This window comes from Sorex araneus, chromosome 3, assembly GCF_027595985.1.
Source record: "Sorex araneus isolate mSorAra2 chromosome 3, mSorAra2.pri, whole genome shotgun sequence".
Taxonomy (NCBI): domain Eukaryota; kingdom Metazoa; phylum Chordata; class Mammalia; order Eulipotyphla; family Soricidae; genus Sorex; species Sorex araneus.
In genome coordinates, this window is record NC_073304.1 from 165,221,980 (window position 1) to 165,242,927 (window position 20,948).

General features: G+C 45.1%; 1 protein-coding gene across 1 annotated transcript in view; it reads left to right on the forward strand.

The window, feature by feature from the left end:
- SIK2 (salt inducible kinase 2) overlaps positions 1-20,948 on the forward strand; it is a 125,284-nt gene that overhangs the window by 91,849 nt on the left and 12,487 nt on the right. The window contains exons 5-9 of the mRNA XM_055132756.1: positions 8,591-8,715; positions 9,610-9,733; positions 11,246-11,466; positions 12,990-13,142; positions 17,618-17,782. Coding sequence (XP_054988731.1) covers positions 8,591-8,715; positions 9,610-9,733; positions 11,246-11,466; positions 12,990-13,142; positions 17,618-17,782 — 788 coding nt within the window. The remainder of the gene's footprint in view (positions 1-8,590; positions 8,716-9,609; positions 9,734-11,245; positions 11,467-12,989; positions 13,143-17,617; positions 17,783-20,948) is intronic.

Below are 20,948 nucleotides of genomic sequence, written 5' to 3' on the forward strand. Positions count from 1 at the left end.
CAGCAGTTGATATTTCTGAGATTAAAGACTCTACCGCACCCTCTCTCTCCTATATGCCTTATATGGCAGATAAAGCTAAACTCGAACCTGGAAATATATTTAAAAATCTCAAAACCATTGTTCAAGAACAATGTAATGATACATTCCTTTACGCTATGGGAATTGGAATGTATGTATGTATATACATACACATACATATATATATACACACACACACACACACATTATCTGCAGATTTCTTATAGGTTCCTGGATTTCCCACATATACAAGCAGTTCTCTGGACACCATCTCACTAACCTGCAATTTAACCCAACTCTTCCACCATCTACCTGAGGCAGCATCAGTCAGGGGCTCAATTCAAGATTGCCCTATGCCCGCACTTCAAATGGAGTCGCAGCCCACATTGTTACTTTTGCTTCTGAGTGACATGAGTAAATCCGAGATTCCTATCTCCCACCCCCAAAAGTATGGTTAATTTGCTAGAGCAGCTTAGAGAACTCAGAAAAGTGCTGTATTTTTTTCAATTTACCAGTTTCTGGTAAAAGTATGTAGTCAGGAACTAGTGGAAAGAAGAGTGCGTAGGGTGGGGCGTGAAACAGGACATGTAGTGTCCACGCTCTCTGCAGGCGTGCCCCTCTCCCTGAACCTCCACACGTTCATCAGTCCAGAACTCTTTGAATCCTGACCTATGGATTTTCATGGAGGCTACGCTATAGAAGCATGATTGGTTAGGTCATTGGTCACGGGGCAGATGATAGCATCTGACAAAACTTTCAAATCTCTTCTGGTTGTTTCCCCTGGCAACCAACCTCCTAGGTGCTTTCCAGAAATCACTCATTTGGGCTGGAGAGATAGTGCAGCTGGAAGGGTGCTTGCCTTGCGTGCAGCCAACTTGGGTTCAAACACTAACATCCCATATGGCCCCATGAGCACCTCCAGGAGTGATTCCTGAGCACAAAGGCAGAAGTAACCCTGGGTTACTTCTGCATCGCTGAATGTGACTCAAAAACAAAACCAAACAAAAACACAAAAAAAACCCAAACCACCCCCCACCCAAAAAACACCCCAAAATCACTCTTTAATATAACAAAAGGAATGTTTGTGACTATTAGGTCAGGAGATTCCAGGGGGTTAGGAACTTTCAGAAATTAAGTGGAAAACCAAGTATTTTTTGTCGGGGTGGGGGGAAGGGGCTTGAGGGGGAGTGTAACAGGGGCCACATCCAGTGATGCTTACTCCTGGGTCTTACTCCTGGTGGGCTCAGGGACCCTCCATGATGCTAGAGAATGAATTCAGGGCAGCTGCATGCAAACACGTGCCTTGCCCCCCATACTGTCTTCTGGCCCCCAAGCATATGTTTTTATTTATTTATCACAACAGCACAGCATGAAAAGGACAAGCTGTTTAACACATCATGCATTCTTAAAATGATCATAGAACCCTAAAATGAATGGGAGTATATATTTTTCACATTTCTTTGGTAAACATCTTAATTGTTCCCATTTCCTTATTAAAAATACTGTGAACCTAGCATCCATTATTGTAGAGAAGAGAAAGCCCCTACCAGCATCTGCTTGGCAGAGGGATAAATTAGAAAAACTTTGCCGGTGGTTAATGTAAAGGACCTTTCATTTTTGACAGACTTACCTTCAATTTTCGGTTGGATTAAACTTCTCTGCCTCGTGGCATTCTTAGAACTCTGATACAGTGAAAAGGAATATCTGGCTCAGGATTCAAAGCCAGTATCTGAGGACCAGCCACACCATGCACAGCCGTAGACACTTAAGCAAGTCTGTAGCTACTAACCATTTTTTTCTGGTTTTTCTAGGCCAGGGTATGGGGGAGAGTCAAGACATAGCGGGGCAAAAAAAAAAAAAAAAAGACACAGCGGGACAACACCTGGCAGTGATGAGGGGCTGTTGCTGAGTCTGTGCTCAAGAGTGACCCCTGACAGTGCTCTGAGGACCATATGCAGTTCCAGGGATCAAACCAGGGTCTGCTGTATTCAAGAAAGAGTCGTACCCTCTGCACAGAGTCTGACCAACCACCAATTAAGCACTTTGAACTTTAGTTTTCTCCTTTGTAAGGTAAAGACCCTCATACCTCCTAGGGGTGGGGGGGGAGTCCACATCAGGATTAGATGAGATAATAGTACAAAAATTCCAAGTATAAAATGCTTTGCCCAAAGTATACCTGACATAAATGGTTTGGCGTAGGGTTCTAATTCATAGACCATGTTGCAAGATCAGTTGTCATTTTGTTTCTAAAACTTCTTGTGATTTTATATTGAACTTTCTTAAATTTGAGAAGCTAAAAGGTTCTTTGAGAAAAACTTGTCTTTTTCCCGGCAATGTTCAAGAAATGTTGGAAATCATGATTGATCTGACAAATTCAAGCTATGTTATAAGGGAGAGTTGAAACAATTACTCCCACGCAAATGACAAATTACTGAAGAAGAAAAGCTTCTACCTTCAAAATTTTGTCAGAGTTGCTCAATCATGTATGAATAAAAATAGTTTCAACATAGATAATGCCAAACTGAATCCTGGACTAGAGTAAGAAGTAACGGAATGAACTCATGGATCATTTGGGGATTTTATATATATATATATATATATGCAAAAATAAATGTAACTGTGTCTATGAAAGAGCTATCATCTATACATTTATTTTCTGCTTCCTTGTGCTGACAGTGCCTGGAAGCAATGACAGCCCTGATAAAATGCAAACATTTAAATGTCTTGCTTTTTAAATGCCATTTCTCTGTAAAAGGGGTGAGGGTCTCCTTGGAAAACTAGTTGATTTCAGGGCCAGGCAAAGGAAAATAGAAGATAATCCTGGACATCTTCTGGTACAAGAAAAAAGCTTTAGATAAAAAGAATTTGACTTTGGGGCTGGAGCGATAGCACAGCAGGTAGGGCGTTTGCCTTGCACACAGCCAACTCGGGTTTGATTCCCGCATCCCATATGATCCCCTGAGCACTGCCAGGAGTAATTCCTGAGTGATTGCTGAGCCAGGAGTAACCCCTGTGCATCACCAGGTATGACCCACAAAGCAAAAAAAAAAGAAAAAAAATTGACTTGGGTTTTGGTTTTCTTTTTTTCTAGTGGTGGTGTTTTTGTTTTGTTTTGTTTTGTTTTTGAGGGAGGTGTACCCAGTGGTGCCCAGGGCTTACTCCTGGCCCCATGCTCAGGCTGTCACTCCCAGAGGAGCTCAGGAGACTATATATGGTTCTGGGGATCTACCACATTTACATGCAAGGCAAGCATCATAGCCACGGTCCTACTTCCCTGGGCCTAAAATGAACAATTTATTTTTTTCAGTGTCAGAAATTGAAGCTGAGGCCACACAGATGCATGTGTTCTGCCACTGGTCACATCCCCCAACCCCTAAAATGAAATTTGTAAAGAATAAGGTCATGGGGGCTGGAGCAATAGCACAGCAGGTAGGGCATTTGCCTTGCACGCGGCTGACCCGGGTTCGATTCCCAGCATCCCATATGGTCCTCTGAGCATTGCCAGGAGTGATTCCTGAGTGCAGAGCCAAGAAACCCCTGTGCATCGCCAGGTGTGACCCAAAAAGCAAAAAAAAAAAAAAAGAATAAGGTCATGTTGAAAGGATATAGGAGCAAATCTGAGTTAATTCCTAATGACTTAAATAACCACTTAGGCATCAAAATAAATCACAGAGACATTGAATTATAAGCCATAGAATAAATATCTGTCAAATATATTACAGTATTATAAATGGTACATAGTAAGTCAATAAAAGGGAAAGAAAAGCATGGAAAAACTCAGCAGATACCACCTTAAAAAGAGATCAGGATTAGTCTCACAGGGGCTTGAAACTGCATGGTCATCTGAGCATCGCCACCCGTGGCCCCAAAATAAAATTGTTTTAGGATTAGTCTCCCCCATAAGTAAACTTTGCAGCATGCTCCCCTGGTATTATCTACTGATGGAGACTTCATGACACCTAGGTGATGTGTTTCCCCAAATTCCTCATCTCGGGCTAATCATGAAAAAACAGCCCTCAGGCTAACCAAGATTGAGGAACTGTCTATAAAATCCCTGACCTGGTGCTTTTTGTGGTCATGAAAAGCAAGGAAAATACTGAGTGGCTGGCACAAATTGGAAAGCTCGGGGAGGTCGGGCAGCTTAACTCCAGTGTGTGGTCTTAAATATTTGCTCTGAAGCATTCGTGGAAACATTGGTGAAAGATTAATAAGGTCTGCGGTTTAGTTAACAGTATTGAATCCATGTTACTTTCTTAGTTTGGTATACGGTGTATAAAATGCTAACATTAGGGGGAGTTGGCTGGAAAGTATAGGGAGGTCTCCTTTATCATTGTAGCTGTCCTGTAAATATGAAATTATTTCTAAATTAAAAGATATGTGTGTATATATACTATACACACACACTCATATATATTTATGTGTATATATATATATATCAGCATGAATCCAGCTTTGCATGGTATACATTTTGTGACAAAATAGGGAGGAAATTAAGGGGTGTAGCAACCATCCTACCATCATTGTAGCAACAGTAATCTAGGTATCAAGCTTGTGGATGAGAACATTAAAGACACATTGAACTAGGAGAACGCTTTCTCTCCTCCCAGCAAGGCCAGGCTCCATCTGAGTCCAGCCTAAGACAGGAATACCCAGGTGGTTGTTTTCATACGACTTCCCAAAATTTAGAGAGTAGCACAGATTCCCTTGCTGTTCTGCCTTGCTGTGGGGCTGCCCTGTGTGTCTGCACAGTGCTTGAAGCACACATGCACTCCAATGTCTCCTGAAGGAATGAAAAGGTTTGGTTGGTTTGATGAAGCATGTATTTGAAAAGTGATAAGAAGCACACTGTGTTTAGCACTGCCATTTTTGCATTTCTTCCCTCTTACTCACCCCTCAGTTTATTATAAACTTTTAGGCAGAGAGCTGCAGACTGTGAATGAGGCAAATTATCCAGATTCCTGTGAAAAAGTAATGTCTTTTATTTTTAAGTGTCTTTCCATTGCCACTTCTTAAACCTGACAGTTATTAATTTGCTCAAAAATAGCTGCATATCACTATGCAAGGAAAGGACATGAAGGTGGTGGTGGCCAGTGAGGGCTCTATAGTAGTCAAGCTCGGTTTCAGTTCCACTTTTGCAGCCCTGTATAACTTCTAGCAATGTACTGTACTTTCTCCTCTTTCTCCTTGTTTCTCCTATAACAGGGAAACTTTCTAAGGGTGCTATAAAAAAAAAAAAAACATATTCAGAGAAATAAGTCAGCTTCTGGCACATGGTGAGCACTTTTGAAAGAGATGATGGCAATATATTTATTCAGCTATTGAATAGTTGCTACCTACAGCAGGTGTGTTTAGTGCTGGGTGTACAGACCCATTCATTCTCCCCTCCCTATCCTCAAGGAATTCTCTCTGATGGAAAAGACATAAGTTAAACCAGAGGGAGAAGAACATCCATTCTCTGTTCTATCCAAGAGATTATTCTACTGTTTATTGAGCACCTACTGTATTTCAATAGCATGCCTAAAGCATGTTTATTATCTGTATGTAATTACATAAAGTACTACAGATATATGCATACAAATACTCTTGTATAGTGATTATAATTTACTCACAGTTAAATTTGTGAGGTGCATATATTGCCCCCATTTTTCAAATGAGGAAACCAAAACTTCAAGAAGTTAAGTAATTTTCCCAAGACCACACAACTAAAGTAGAGACCTAGGGTCTGAGTCCCAATCTACTTGGCACCAAAGTCTCCCTTATCAGAACCAGATGGTGACGAATACAGTGTGTAAGATCTCTGAGATTACAGGAGACCTTTGTGATAGCTTCAGCGACCCGGTTGGCTTTCTGTGTTCCTTTTAAAGTCCCTAAAGGCCCAGGTGCCTGTTTCCATCTATTTCACCTACAGGGCATGGAAGTACACACTATTTTGTATACTTCGAAGTGACCAGAAACGCTGCTTCGTCCCAACTGCCACAAGCAGTGGTCAAGGGTGTGCCTCTCCCAGCTACTTTCCTGGCCTCTTGCTCCCTCCTTCCTGGGAGGAGCATCGAGAGGCCGGCCAGGCCACCTTTGTGACAGGCCTCTGTCCCGGTGTGTCCCCCAGAGCCGGGACCAGTTCAGAAAGTCACAGCTCCACAGTGGCTCTTGGTGATGTTCAAATTTCACTTCTATTCTATACGGTGCTATTTGGAGAGTGGCCTCAACTTGTACTAAAACTCATCCTGTGATTATGGTTTAAAGTACAGCAATTATTGTACCTATTTCAGGATCTCTAAACACATCTCAGTGCCGCTCGCGCTGTGCTGTGAGTGGAATTAACATTTCCTTCTTTAAATGTTCTTTGAGCCCCTTGACTCCATTTGCTCATCTAGCTTTTCGAGAGTTCTAGAAACCTGCCTGCACATGGACGTGTAGGTCATGGTATGATGTGTGGTTAGCCACAGAAGTGAAGTTGAGGAGAGAACAGCTCTCTTGAGTCATTTTGGAAAGCAAGTCGGGGGCTGACCTGCGCCCCTCCCATCTGAGGGGACAAGTTCTTGCCTCAAGTCCTGAAGGCCAAGAACAGACCTCAGTGGGTTCCTGCAGGGTTAGACGGAGCCTGGGGATCTTTTCTCACATCCACCTGTTTCTCTGTTTTTTTTTTTATTTTTGGTGTGTGTGGGGGGGGGGTGTTTTTTTTTAATTTGAGCTACATTCATTATTTTTCTATTTTATTTTTGTCATAGTTGAAAAGACATCGCTTCCAGCAGTGATATAATATTTAGACTTTGGATGCACAGAGGTGCTATGTATCAGAGCCTGAATCTTCTGTTCTCCCTGCTTATTGGCTCTAGAACTCTGCTCTGAAAAACAGGGCTGGGTGATGGAGGATGGCTTCCAGCCAGGAGAAGCTGGCATTTCCCATCTCCTCGAGCCCAGGCAGTGGATGGTTTTAATCTCACTGCATCCTCCCGGCAATCTTAAGTGTGTAGGAGGATTATCCTCACCCACATTCATCGATACAGCAGGTTCGGGGAAGTTCAGTCATTCACCCTGGGGACTTGCAGTGCCCGAGTGGAGAAGCTGGAAGTCAGCGCCAGCTCTCCTGGCTTCACAGGTGTGCTCAGCCCTGGAGCTGCCGGCTCAGGGAGTAGGTCTGTTGTTCACAGTACCACTGACTGCCCAGAGTGTGTGGAGTCTGCAGGTGTGGAGAGAGATGTGCTGTGGACCACGGGCCCTGCAGAGATCAGCTTTGGAGTCCAAGACACTAAGGCTCCCAGCAACTGAACTGGATGGCCCATGGCCAGGCAAGCTGGCACTGGAACGCCATCAGGTCCTCCCCAGACACCCGAAATCTCTCTGTCCTTCTGGTTCTGGGTACTGCTGGGGGCCATAGCCAGTTTCTGTCACTAAGACATTGTTCTTCATGTAAGTGTGACTGTGTAGGAACCAGAAGGCCGAGGGCACAAGCTCACACTGTACCAGGGCTTACTGAGTTTGCCTCTTCTATCTCGTGCATGCTGAAAGCATCCGAGTATTCTGTTTTCAGAGTGCATGCTGCGTAGCAAAGCTGGAGATTCAGTATGACTAATATCAGAGAGGAAGGACATTAACTCTTGAAATAGAATGTCACTGTGTCCCCTGAATGAGTAATGAGGGGGTGCTGGGGATCGTTGGGGGTGGCGGGGCCGTAGAGTCACCGCCTGGTCGTGAGCTCCTCAGCTGAGTCCTAGCATAACTCCGGATGTAGGGAATGGTTGCTTAGGAGACACTTAGAGCAGCCTAAGTTTTTACTCTTCTTTCTTATCTTAGAGAGCACATAAAATAAAGAGGTTTAAATCACGGAATAACTGGGATTCTGAAATTGTCATTCAAGTTAGACCCCACCAATGGTGGTTGGTTTTGTTTGTTTGTGGGTTTTTTGTTTTGGTGGGTGCTTTGTTTTTTGTTTTTGCTGGTGATGTTGGTTTGGGGCCACACTTGGTGGGGCTCAGGGGCTGTCCCTGGCTCCATGTTCTGGAGTGAGCCCTGGTGGCTCAGAGATCATATTGTGCTAGGGATTAGTGAACCCAGGTCAACAGGATGCAAGGCAAGCACCTTAACGCCTGTACTAGCTCTCTGGCCCCACAAAGCTGGGTTTTTTCTTCAGCTTTAAAGTATCTTGGGAATGGGAAGATGGCTTCAAGGACTAGCGTGCAGGTTTTGTATGCAGGAGCCCTGGGTTTGATCCTAGAGAATGCATGGGACCCCAGATATCACCTAGTTTGGCCCAAAAGCAAACAGCAAACATTCCCCCGCCCAAAAAAAAAAAATAAAATAAAAGAAGAAAGCCAACAGGATTTGAAGTCTATTTACCATCTCTCAGTCATTTCTTTTGATTTATTGCCACACTCATTCCATCAATACTTCTTACATACTTAATATTTGCTGAGTAATTAGCCAATACGTTCCGGAAGCTGTGCAGGCTCAAGTCTGCGCCCCCAGGGCCATGCTGTTGACCTTGTTAGATAACGTCCTGGAGGTGTGTTACAGAGGGTTTAGTACAGTGTGAGCGCAGAGGTGAGAGTAACATTTATTTCTGTCTCCCTAGATTTCGGTTTTGGAAACTTCTTTAAAACTGGCGAGCTGCTGGCGACTTGGTGTGGCAGCCCTCCCTACGCGGCCCCCGAAGTCTTCGAAGGGCAGCAGTACGAAGGACCACAGCTGGATATTTGGGTATTGCTTTGCTTTGCTGTGTTTAAGGCACCAATTAGGACAATATTTGGTTTCTGACTCACCTTTGAAGCGTTGGTTTCCTCCACAGAGGCAGTACTTGACACTTTCCCTGTCTGCTGGGCTGGCATTATTAGCCTGAGCAGCTTGAATTGCACTTTGGAGAAGACTTTCTAGGGACAGGCATTACCATCCAATTTTCAGCACCATTTAAGTTAAGCTGGAACCAGAAAGCATGAAATTCAGATCTCTTGGTATTTACTATAGCAGACTTTATTGCAGTACTCAAGTTTTTTAGATTTTAGACTTTATTGCAGTACTTATGTTTTTTAGATATTTTTCCAGATTGTTTTTTTTAATCACTGGGAGATAATACAATCACAAAGTTGTACATGATGGAGTTTCAGCCATACAGTGTTCCAACACCCATCCCTTCACCAGTGTGCATTTCCCACCACCGGTGTCCCCAGTTTCCTTCTGTCTGTTCCTCTCTCCCCTTCCCACCCCCCCCCCACCACAGCCTGCCTATGTGGCGGACACTTCTCTCTGTCTCTCTGTCTCTGTCTCTCTGTCTCTGTCTCTGTCTCTCTCTCTCTCTCTCTCTGTCTCTCTCTCTCTCTCTCTCTCTCTCTCTCTCTCTCTCTCTCTCTCTCTCTCTCTCCCCCTCCCCTTAGGCACTGTGTTTTTGCCAATACTGTTACTGAAAGGGTATTATGCGTATCACTTTACCTCCTTTCAGCACTCACTTTTTGTCCAGAGTGTTCATTTACAACTATCAAAATTCAAAGAGGAATGTTTCGATCTATTTGACTTTAAGAGCCCTAGGGATGGAGGTTTAGGAAGACAAAAGCATAGTTGAAGTCCTCAGAAGAAAGTGACTGTGATTTTCTTCCCTAGAGCATGGGAGTTGTTCTTTATGTCCTCGTTTGTGGAGCCCTGCCTTTTGATGGACCAACTCTTCCGATCTTGAGGCAGAGAGTTCTGGAAGGAAGATTCCGGATTCCGTATTTCATGTCAGAAGGTAACAGCTCATTCATCTCACTGATTGTGCTTTATAGAATCTGTGCTTCACATGAAATGCCTTGGTAAAAACTTCCTTCTTTCTAAGAGTTTGGATGTCAAATAAAATGACTTAATGACTATTAAATTAATAGAAGTAATCCCTCCACTCCGTGTAATTGATAAAAGTTCCATTCTTCCTATTCTTGCCTGAAATCAGAAAGTTTCCCACAGTAATAACAGCGAATTTTTCCTTTACTCTTGGTTTAGCAATGTTCCCAGTTTATTTTAGACTTAGAGAAGCACTTTGAAGATACAGATTTACAGCCATTTTACTCTAAGTATGAAATGGACTGTCCTATATCCTATGGCAGGAAGTTGAAAAAATAAGTAAAACCACCTGGAAGAACTGTTGAATGAAGATGGAATGTCTTGTTCTCTAACCAGTCGTGTATGGGTTGTTAGATAAATGCCAGTCCGGTTTACTCATTACCCTTCACTCTTTCATTTATAAATAAAAATAGAAGTCATGTTCTAGCAGTTAGGAACAAGAACCTTTGAACCAAACAGTCTGGTTTGATTTGTTTTTGTTTTGGGACCACACCTGGCGGTGCTAAGGGATTACTCCTGTCTCTGTACTCAGGGATCACAGGCTTGGGGAGACCATTTGGGATGCCAGAGATCAGACCTGGGTCGGCTGCATGCAAGGCAAGCACCCTGCCCTCTGTATTCTCACTCTGGCCCCAACTGATCTGGTTTGAATCCTGAGTCCACCACTCGATGTTTCATCTCCTCTCTGTAGTTCCACTTCCTCAGTGAATAAAGGAGAAATAATGATGGCTCCTAATAGGAATGTGGTCCTGATTAGTGACGTTGCTTTATATAAGGCTCTTCGAACAGTGCCTTGCACATAGCACGTGACAGACGGTTAGCGTGTGTGAATTTGGAGGGAACGGGGGAGTGTGATTAAAGAGCATAATGTCAGCTCAGAGAATAGTCTAGTATCCAAAGCTTAACTCTCGCTGTTTTCTTAGCGTCATCAGGAGTGAGGTTTCACATGCACTGTTGTAGCTGCGCTGATAGGCTGGAAAGCAGTGTCTACGGAGCCTCTTCCCAGCTTACCAACCCTTAGAAATGACTGAGGAGCCATTTGCGGTTTGCTTGTTCCAAGAATTAAGTCTTTTTTTCTCTCTCTCTCTCTCTCTCTCTTTACTAGAAATCTAAGTCTCTGTCTAGGTATTTTCCCTTGAGAATTTGGTAGAAGCTTTCATTTAGCACAGAATTGCATTGACCTACACCCTCCTGTTTTTCAGTATTTATTCACTATGGTGGTTAATTTTACGTGTCAACATTTACTGTATGAACTTGACAAATATAAGTAGCTTTCACGTCTCCCTTTATTCCTCTGACCTTCCTCCCAGCAGGTACTGTGAAGGACAGAGAGATTAAGGCTGGTAGAGTCACACGAGTCAAATAAATAGGCTGAACTTGCAAGGTAATTTGTGTGACCTCTGTAACATTGTGTTTTCCATAGACTGTGAGCATCTTATTCGAAGGATGTTGGTCCTTGACCCATCTAAGCGGCTAACCATAGCTCAAATCAAGGAGCACAAGTGGATGCTGGTGGAAGTTCCCGTACAGAGACCCATTCTCTATCCTCAAGGGCAGGAAAATGAGCCATCCATCGGGGAATTTAATGAGCAAGTTCTGCGATTGATGCATAGCCTCGGAATCGACCAGCAGAAAACCATTGAGGTAAAATGATAGCGATCTGGCTGAAGATATTGTTGGATTCTGTTGCGTTTAGAAACGTGTGGTTTCATGCTCACACCTGTCATCCTGGGTTGGTACCACTGGCATCGCCAGCACTGACGCACGCTGCTTAGTTTTCCCGAAAGATTACATCTGACTCTTGCTGTTGGCTTTTATGCAATGTAAAAATTCCTCCCTTTGCCTCTTACCCCAAGAAATTCATGTTGAGGAGCTACTTTGGGAATGAGAAATGGCAAAGGTGGAAGCTTGACAAATACAAAGCAGAAAGCTTCTTCCAGGATGAAACAAAAAGTTTTATGTAAGAAATTAATTTAGAGGGAGCATAAATATGCAGGCATAAAACAGGACTGACAGTTGAATAGAAAATTAGGGAGGTATTAGGTTTAGGAACTCCAGGGGGGTCTATATTATAAACTAAAGAAATTGGGGAGGCAAAAAACAATGAATCCCAAATCAGAAATTGTGGGTCATATTATGAGTTACAGAACTGAGATGGTCATGAAATAAGTCCTCAAAGTATATTCCTTTGCCTTCCCTGTAGCCATAAGTGAAACCAGGCTGCTGGCTCTGTTTTAATCCTGTTTTAATCCCACTGCTTTTTCAGGGTAACTTTTCCTCAAAGTAGATCCACAGTCTCGCCATGCCAATATCACTGGCCAAGAACCTAAGAGTACTCCATGAACAGTGCTCACCACAGTATTCAATAGAATCTGAGGCCAGGGGAGCCATTGCTTCTCTCACTCATGGCCTGCAAGAGCTGGCCGGTTTAGGATATGAAAATTTGGGAAGCAACTTTATTTTCAGGGTTTTGAGAGGGTGGGACTACAAAAACAAGAGGAAAAAATTACCCAAGAATGGAGACACAGTGTCTCTCGATCTAGCATCCAAATGCCCTCCTCCAGCCCAGAATCATCGTCAGAAATTTCCCCAGTGAGTAATCATTCACTTCAGAGCCCTTGATGGTTTGGACTTGTGTTGAGACGTGGAATTGGAGCCACAAGGCTCAGGTTGCTGACTGACCGTCCACGGGGCTACGGCCGAGCTGCCAATGCCAGCACAAGGGGATGTCTGCAGGGGACAGTGGCCCCATTTCTCTGAACGTGGAACAAGAACTAGGTTCTAGCAATGTAAATAGAGCTTAGTTAAGATCAGGTCATGAAAAAGTACCACACTGTTTGCCCTTCCAAATTTCAGAACTGGGGCTGGAGTGATAGTACAGCGGAGAAAGGGGGAAGGCTGGGTTTAATCCCCAGCATCCCATATGGTCCCCTGAGCACCACCAGGAGTAATTCCTGAGTGCAGAGCCAGGAGTAACCTCTGAGCATTGTCGGGTGTGGCCCAAAAAGCAAAAAAAAAAAAAAAAATCAATAAATTCCAAAACAGCTTTCATTTTGCTGCTTCTTTGCTCTGCCTTGAAGAATGCTTCATTTGTTCCTGCTTTTTTTCAGAAAGGTGCAGATCAGAGTTTCTGATTCTCTGCCTTCACCACTTGTTTTCTCTTTTAGTCTTTGGAGAACAAGAGCTATAACCACTTTGCTGCCATTTATTTCTTGTTGGTGGAACGCCTGAAATCACATAGGAGCAGTTTTCCTGTGGAGCAGAGGCTTGATGCCCGCCAGCGTCGGCCTAGCACCATCGCTGAGCAAACAGTTGCCAAGGTAACGCCCCATTAGCCAACAGTCTTATCTGTGCAGGTGCCTGTTCACATGTTTGACACATTCATCTTGCAGTACAAAGGGTTAGGATTTTATTCTCTACACGGTTTCTCTGTAAAGTTTCTGCCTCCGTCATTCAGTAGCTTCTCAGATGGTTGAGTGCCATCTTATTTTTAAGGATTACCTTTATTTTGAATAACTTTCAGATTTTTTTTAAATCATTCTCATGTTGGGGAGTCATGTAACTAACATGTACATTCTATTCCATTGAACAAATAACTTTTACTGTGTATTTACCACGTGCAAGCCGTCTTTTTCGTCACAATAGCAGTATAGCAGGTACCCCTTCCCTAAGACATTACAGAGGAGGAGAGAAGTAAGACACGCTCCTAAGAAGCCATAGATGCTGCCAAAGAACTCAGGGCAGGAGGGAAAGAGATACTTCCAAGCAGGAAAGGGCAAGTGTGCGCGAAGGACTTCGTTAGGGAGAAACCGTCGGGACAGGAATGGTGTGTGAGCAAAGAAACAGTGCGAGTGGAGGTGCCTAAATGTGTGAGCAGAGGACTTTTGTTCGCATCAGCCACTCAGATTGAAGCAGGAGGACGTGAAAAAGTTGGGGGGTGGGGGGAATTGAGGCCGTGGTGTGAGACTGTGGATTCTGCAGAGCAGAGTTTCCTTGTAATGCAGGAAATGGGTGAGCTGCTGAAGGCTTTGAAGCAGAGAAGTGAGATGGTTATATCTGTGCTCAACTGTCACTGATCCAGTAGCAGTGAGGAGCAGAGACTGGATAGCTAAGAGAAGGGATTTAGAGAAGTTAGATTATTGCAATGTTTTCAGATGGAAAATGGGTCAGAGTGAGAGAGGAGCAAGCCCTAGGCATGGCCGTGCACGCAGCCTGCCCCAGGTCAGGGTGTTTCACTTGGTTTGGTTTGTTGGAGGCAGTTCTGGAGCTCTGCGTCCATGCCCCGCGATACTTGGCCCGCCCGTGTGGGCCTGGGTATTCTGCTCTCAAGCCCAGAAATATGACACTTCCTGAGCTCAGCAGCACTAGGACCCACAGAGATGGCCTCAGTGGTGCTAGGGGCCCGGCATGTGGTTCGGGAACGATCCCCGGGGCCTCCCTACACAGGACAGATACTTTGAGCTATCTCCCTGGCCACTTGGTTTGAATTTTAATAGTGAGTTTTGTTTCAGTTTTATTGAAACTATCACCCTAAGCTTAATGTGTACAGCATAAAACCACTGTTGTTTGGGGGATGCGATTTTTTTGTTAATTTGGGGGCTGGGCTTGGAAGTCACTCCTGGCAGTGCTCAGAGGGCCCCTGTGATGCCAGAGATAGAACTCACGTCTCTGGCCTGCAAACCATGTGCTCCAGTCCCGTGACCACTCTTCCTGCTGGAAACCATCAGTTTTCACTCATCCTCACTCCAAGAACTGAGCAGATAAGTAGGCAAAGAGATAGTACAGCAGGTAAGGCCCAGGTTTGATCTCCAGCATCCCATTTGGTTCCCTGAGCCTGCCAGAAGTGATCCCTGAGCACAGCCGAGTGTAGTGCACCACCCTGCAGCCCCCCTCCCCAAAAAGGGAAACTCTCATCACAGTTTTTTGTAAGATACTATTCAGAGGTTGCAAGTAAAAGCAGTATATTTGTCAGCTGGGGCTTCTCAGATTGGGGACTCAGACAAGGAAAATGTGTTTCTCACAATTCTGGAGGCTACATGTTCAAGATGAAGGTGCCATCGGGGTTGGTTCCTGGTGAGAACTTTTCTGGCTTCCCGACAGCTGCCTTCTCAGCATGTCCTCATAGGACCTTCTCTGCACGAATGGAGAGAGAGAAGCCTCTTTTGGCTTGGCCTCTTGGTAGAGGGACATCAACCTGTCAGACTCAGGCCTCACCCTGGTGACCTCTTTGCACCTTAGTTACCTACTTAGAGATCATGTCTCCAGTCTCCTGGGAGTTCTAGGCCTTCAGCAGGAAATAATTCTGTCCATAACAAGCATATCACTTGCAGCAATAAAGCTTTCTCCTTGGAACAGACATTATTTCCATCTCAGTAGTTCAGAGAAGCACAAAGTCGGAAGCAGAGGTTCAAAGCACTAAACATATGACTTTAAAAAGTCACTACTGGGGCTGGAGCGATAGCACAGCAGGTAGGGCATTTGCCTTGCATGCAGCTGACCCGGGTTCTATTCCCAGCATCCCATATGATCCCCAGAGCACCGCCGGGGTAATCCCTGAGTGCATGAGCCAGAAGTAACCCATGTGCATTGCTGGGTATGACCCAAAAGCAAAAAAAAAAAAAAGTCACAACAGTTGTTTGGACACCGTCAGAGTTCATGGCTACTCTGGGGGAAACCGGACCTCCCTGCTCCCTGGGGATACCAGTCAGCCTTCTCGGAGTGTCCCTACCCTTGAGTCAACTCTGTGGCACTGCGTGTGCAGTTGTCAACACCTACCTTGTTCCAGAAGGATCTTTGACCCTACAAGTACAAGAACCTTAAGATGCAGGCCCTAACCTAAGGCCTTCCATCTTACAGTCAGTGAACTGCTCATCACCATACCACAGGCCTCTCCTCACACGGCCCACAGTTGCCCAAGGTGAAAGTTCTCAGGAAAATGTGCTGCTGTGCCTGGCATGGCCCTGCCTGTAGAAAGCCCCCATGGCATGCCCGGGCTGTGCCCACGCAGGCCAAGGTCTTCCATGATGCTGTCTGTCATCTGGCACACTTCTCTGTCACATTTGTGGCCTCAGAGGCCTGATACATGGAAATCAGAGTTCATCTTAACCTCTGAAACCCGATGATGAGCATTCCAAGAAAAATAAGCATACATCTTACATTGTTGACACCGTCGGGTAAATAACGTTAATGACTCATGCTTGATGAATGATCGTTTTTTAAAAACTCTTTATCATGCTAGAAGAATATTATCTTCTTGTTGTTTGTTGTTTTTCTTATCCATGTAATACCAATGATTTCCTGTTGCTATTTTAGTCTCTATCACCTGCTGTATATCTAACGATATTAATATTGGAATATACCAACATCTATTCTAAATATGTAAAGTCTATTCTAAATATGTTCAAATACAAAGCAGATTTCTAGAATTCTTGAAAATCATCAGTCTGAAATTTTAACTCAAATCATTAGCAAGTGCATGTGCTTTTATTTTACAGTCAGGTTCTTCTTTGAAAGACTTGTGATCATTTTAAGACTTTAGGAAGCAGGGGAAACAAGGAATTTGCAGTACTGAGTGAAGCCCTCCATTGCCCTTTATTACTGGTGAGGAAGCAAAGGCCAGTTGGCTAGGCAGCTTCATCAAGGTCACACCATCAGTGATGGCGGCAGGAATCAAACCCAGGACTTGGGAGTGAGAAAAGCACCCAAAATCTTTTTTTTTTCTTTTCGTTTATTTGCATTTCAAATTCACCATCTTACACCCTTTAAAGTGATTACAGAATTAAGAATATAGTTCATCCCTCCGCCTCTTAGAAACTTATAGAAAGATTATTCCCACAGATGTTTGCAAGTATCTGTTCTCGTTCAAAAGGCATCTCATAAATTATTCTGCCAGATTTGAAGAGACGATGAAAAGATTCCTCATCCAACAGTTCTATCTTGAAAATCCTGATCAGTTGTCAGGAGGTTCTCCTTTAAGGGATTTTTTTTTTTTCACCAGTATGTAATGCTTGTTGACTTGGAGATTTTAACAAAGATGTGGACCTGGAGCAGCAGGAGCTAGCATTCGATATCAGGAAGAAGCCAACTCACCTGCAGCAAGCATCCTCCAGCTGCACATAGGCAGGCTTTTGCCCTCACAAGAAACTGCTCTCTCTCCCTTCCTCCCCTTCACACATCCCCCTAGCCGGAAATATTTTCCATCCCCTCCCACTCACAAGCGGGAGAGAGGAGCCAGCAATGGAGTAAAAGCTGCCTGTGTCATGGACCCGGGTCCGGTCCCTGGCACTGAAAATGAAAAGGCGAGGATGTAGGGGGCAGCACAAGAGCACTGGTTCCTGGGTGCAGTGCATTCTGTTAGTTAACTGTGTATGTTTGTGTCTAATCCTGGTTCTTTTGGGTTTTCCTGGAGGCAAGCCTTTCCTATTTTTCTTTATCTCCTTCCCAGATAATATGTCTCACGAAGTAGATTAACCTATGTGTGTTGAGTTGGAAGAAAAAGAAAAATAGGAATGGCCTTTGATTCCTTGCAAAGAGAAAGAAAACAAAAAAAAAGGCCTTGTTATCTCTGTAAAACGTCTGCACCTTATTCTGAAACAGGAGAAATTCTGGGCAGCCAATCTGAGAATCAGATGGCAGAGACTGCTCAGACTCAGGCCTGTCCCGTGCGTCGCTTCCATCCATTCTTCGCCAGGATTCCAGCAAATGACAGTCCTTTCATTGCACCGAGAGGGATTACTTTATTCCAAGGATGTTGTATGTTCGTGTTCCCAACTGTTCATTCTTGCCGTATTTGCAGGCACAAACCGTGGGGCTCCCAGTGACCATGCACTCACCCAACCTGCGACTGATGCGATCGGCCCTCGTCCCACAGGCACCCAATGTGGAGGCCTTTTCGTTCCCAGCCCCCGGCTGCCAGGCGGAAGCAGCCTTTATGGAAGAAGAGAGTGTGGACACTCCAAAGGTACAGTCGCATCTGAGAGCAGCGTGGCTGGACTCTAACCTTTTGGCCCAGAAGTGTTGAGCTTTGTGATTTCCTCCAGTCACTTCTGAGGGTTGTTTTTTAAGAGATGCCAGCTAGGAAAAGTACTTTTTGGTGGTGGGAGCAGGGGGAAGGGAGGGAGGGAAGGAAATGGAGAAGATTGGGCCACACCCGGCAGTGCCCAGGGCTTACTCCTGGCTATGTACTCGGGAATCACTCCTGGTGGTGCTATGGGGATCCTATGTGGCGACAGGCATGAACCAGGTCAGCTGCATGCAAGCAAGCGCTTGCACCCTGTCCTATCTTGGTGACCCCTCATCCCTGTCTTATCCTTATGACTTTTATGCAGTCTGTTAACATACACTGGATCATTTTCATAGGCGTAATTCATAGTCTTGCAGTATTTTTCAGACTGTCTTTGTTCTTTCACTAGCTGGGTAAAGTTGAACAAGATGACTAACTCCTTTGAACCTCCGTTTTCTCTGGTGTAAAAGCGGAGTACCAATTTTATAAGAGAGTTGTGAAGACTAATTGAGAAAATGCATATGGCTCTGGGTAGATTTTAGATACATAATAAATATTGCTTTCCTGTATTTTGGGGCCTAAGAAGGTAGTAAAAACGATGAGTCAGATATTATTTCTGCTTTAAAGTCTACCAGAAGAGACACTCCATAACCAGAGGCAGTGCCAGGTTCTAAAGAATGATCTAGTCGGTGAGCTCCAAGAAGAGTAGGGGCTGCTGCAGCCGTCTGAGCAGGCAAGCCTGGGGGAATGGGCACAGCTGGGAACTGGAACATGGGCAGATCAAGGTGGGTGGGGAATTGGCTTTGATGTTCTGGAACAAGGAAAGTTGAGCCACAGAAAATGTTAGAAAAGCCGTGGTACTAGGGGCTGGAGAGATAGTACAGCCAATTTGCCTTACAAGACATTTGCTTTGCATGCAGCTGACTCATGTTCAATTCACGGCATCCACCATTGGCGCGACCTGAGTGCAGAGCCAGACAGGAACCCCTGAGCATCACTGGGAGTGACCCCAAAAATTAATCAATAAATAATTAAATTTTAAGAACGAAGATGGGTCAGTTTAGAAGTGAGTAAGATGTTTATCTAGAACGTGGCCAAGCAGCTTCATGGTAGGCTGCCACGGGCAGGTGTAGACCATGTTATTGACCAGGAGACATTTGTGCCCTTGCCTCTGAGGACAAGACCACTTCCTGTGGACAATCCATTCTCTCTGCTGGTGGCTGCCTAGTGGGTTCCGCGCCCTCAATCTAACTGCTCCTCCACCCTCCCCCAGAAACCCAGACATCAATTGAGGCCACATAATTCATTTACTTTTAAGATTTAATTCCCTTGAAAAAAATTAAAATTCAGTCTGCTAAAAGCTTGTCTGTGAGGGCATCGGGCCCAAAACACAGATTGGGCACTGTCTGCTGAATTATATAGGGCAATCTATTTTTAAAGCTTGTGATTGTTACCGTAACTAGGAAACAGACAGGAAATGAATGCTTTTGTGAAAGATAGAGACAGGAGCTCGCTGGTGCATTTGCATTTGTAGGATAGAGCAAGGCCATGCTAGAGCCAGCCTGTGGGTGGCCCGCACTGGCAGTGCCACCTCGGGCCGTGGTCAGACCAGACACCGCTAGTCTGCCCTGTACGCTGGTTCGGTGGGACAGCAGAAAGGCTTCTCGCCCTTCCCTCCCTCGTACCTTCTCTGTGCATCCTGTATATAAATGCCCTTGCCCCAAACTGTCAGAGAAACCAGCAAGGTCCTTTGTTCCTGGTGCTTCCTGTGCATTGACTCCAACTTCCAGGCGCTGTTTTGTAAAGGCGCCTCCTGCCTTGTCCTGACACTTGTTTGCTTTCACGTACAGGTGGTGGCAAGCAGGTCAATGCTCTCAGATCTGTCCCCTCTCCTGCCTTCCCACAGTCTGCCATGTGTCCCTCCCACTGCCCGGTGAAGCTCTGTTCTCAGCCCTGGGTTTGGGGCTCCTCCCAAGTGAGCACCTGTCTGAGGCAGTCACCCCACTCCATGTAGAAACAGACCCGCCCAGGTGACACATGCAGACCGTGGGGGTGGGGCCAGCCATTGCCTTTGGGGGTTCAGGGGAATTGTGAATGTCTCCGATACGCACCCCATTTCAGTCTCTTTCAGGTGATTTTACAAAAGGGTTTTTCAGCTTACCACATTCAGAGCTGGAAGGCAAAGGAACTGGGAGACTAAAATGGGAAAATGCAAAGGAAGTGGAGGTATTCCCCACTTAGCCGCATTCAGTAGCCTCTTATTATAATGGCAGTTCACATGAAAGGAGGTCGGAAAAAACCCTACTACATCAGACTCAAGAATACTAAGCGCTAGGCAGCGAGATCGTGCAGGGGTGAAGGTGCATGCCTTGCACGCAGCCGACCCTCATTCTGTCCCAGCACCACATGGCCACCCCAGCCTCTCTGGACGTGGCCCCGGAGACCCCCAAGCACGGCCAGGGGCAGCCTGAGTGTCCCTGGCACTCCAGGGCACAAATGCCACATCCTCAGGCCCTTGCAGTTGAATCGCTGACCCAGTTGGCCAGGAGTCAGGAGGAATGGCCCCTGACCAAGACGCACTCCTGACCCACCTTCCATCTCCAGCCCTGCCTAAGGCGCCCTGAGTCCTGCCAGCAGTGCTCTCTGAGAGCAGAGCCAGGAGTAAGCCCAGAGCACTGCAGGGTGCCCAAAAGGGAGGGAAAAAAGTACGCTTGGGATTTTAGGAAAGACAGAAGTGATATAAATTAGAAAATGTACAGTGATGATATGCATCTTGTAGTTGAAGTCCCTAATTTACAGTTCACTCAGGCTCTTTTCTTAAAGTGAAAGATCTTTCTAGCAGCCCAGGTCTCCTAGAGATTAGCCCAGTATTTCAGTTGCAAACCCGAGAGCCCAATTTAGACTCTTGTTATACCAAGTCCCTGGGTAGCAAATTGGCAGGCAGGCGTGGCGTGATTATCACTTGTTTCAGGAAATGATCTTAGAGCTGAAGAGTTCGCACCTATTAACTGTGGGCAGGCCCCCTCTGTGCTTTCTGATTCAATCACTAGACATCTGAACACCCCAAAACTGAAATCAGCAGTTTTTAATAAAAGACATCAGTTATCAGTTCTCTCTCTCTCTC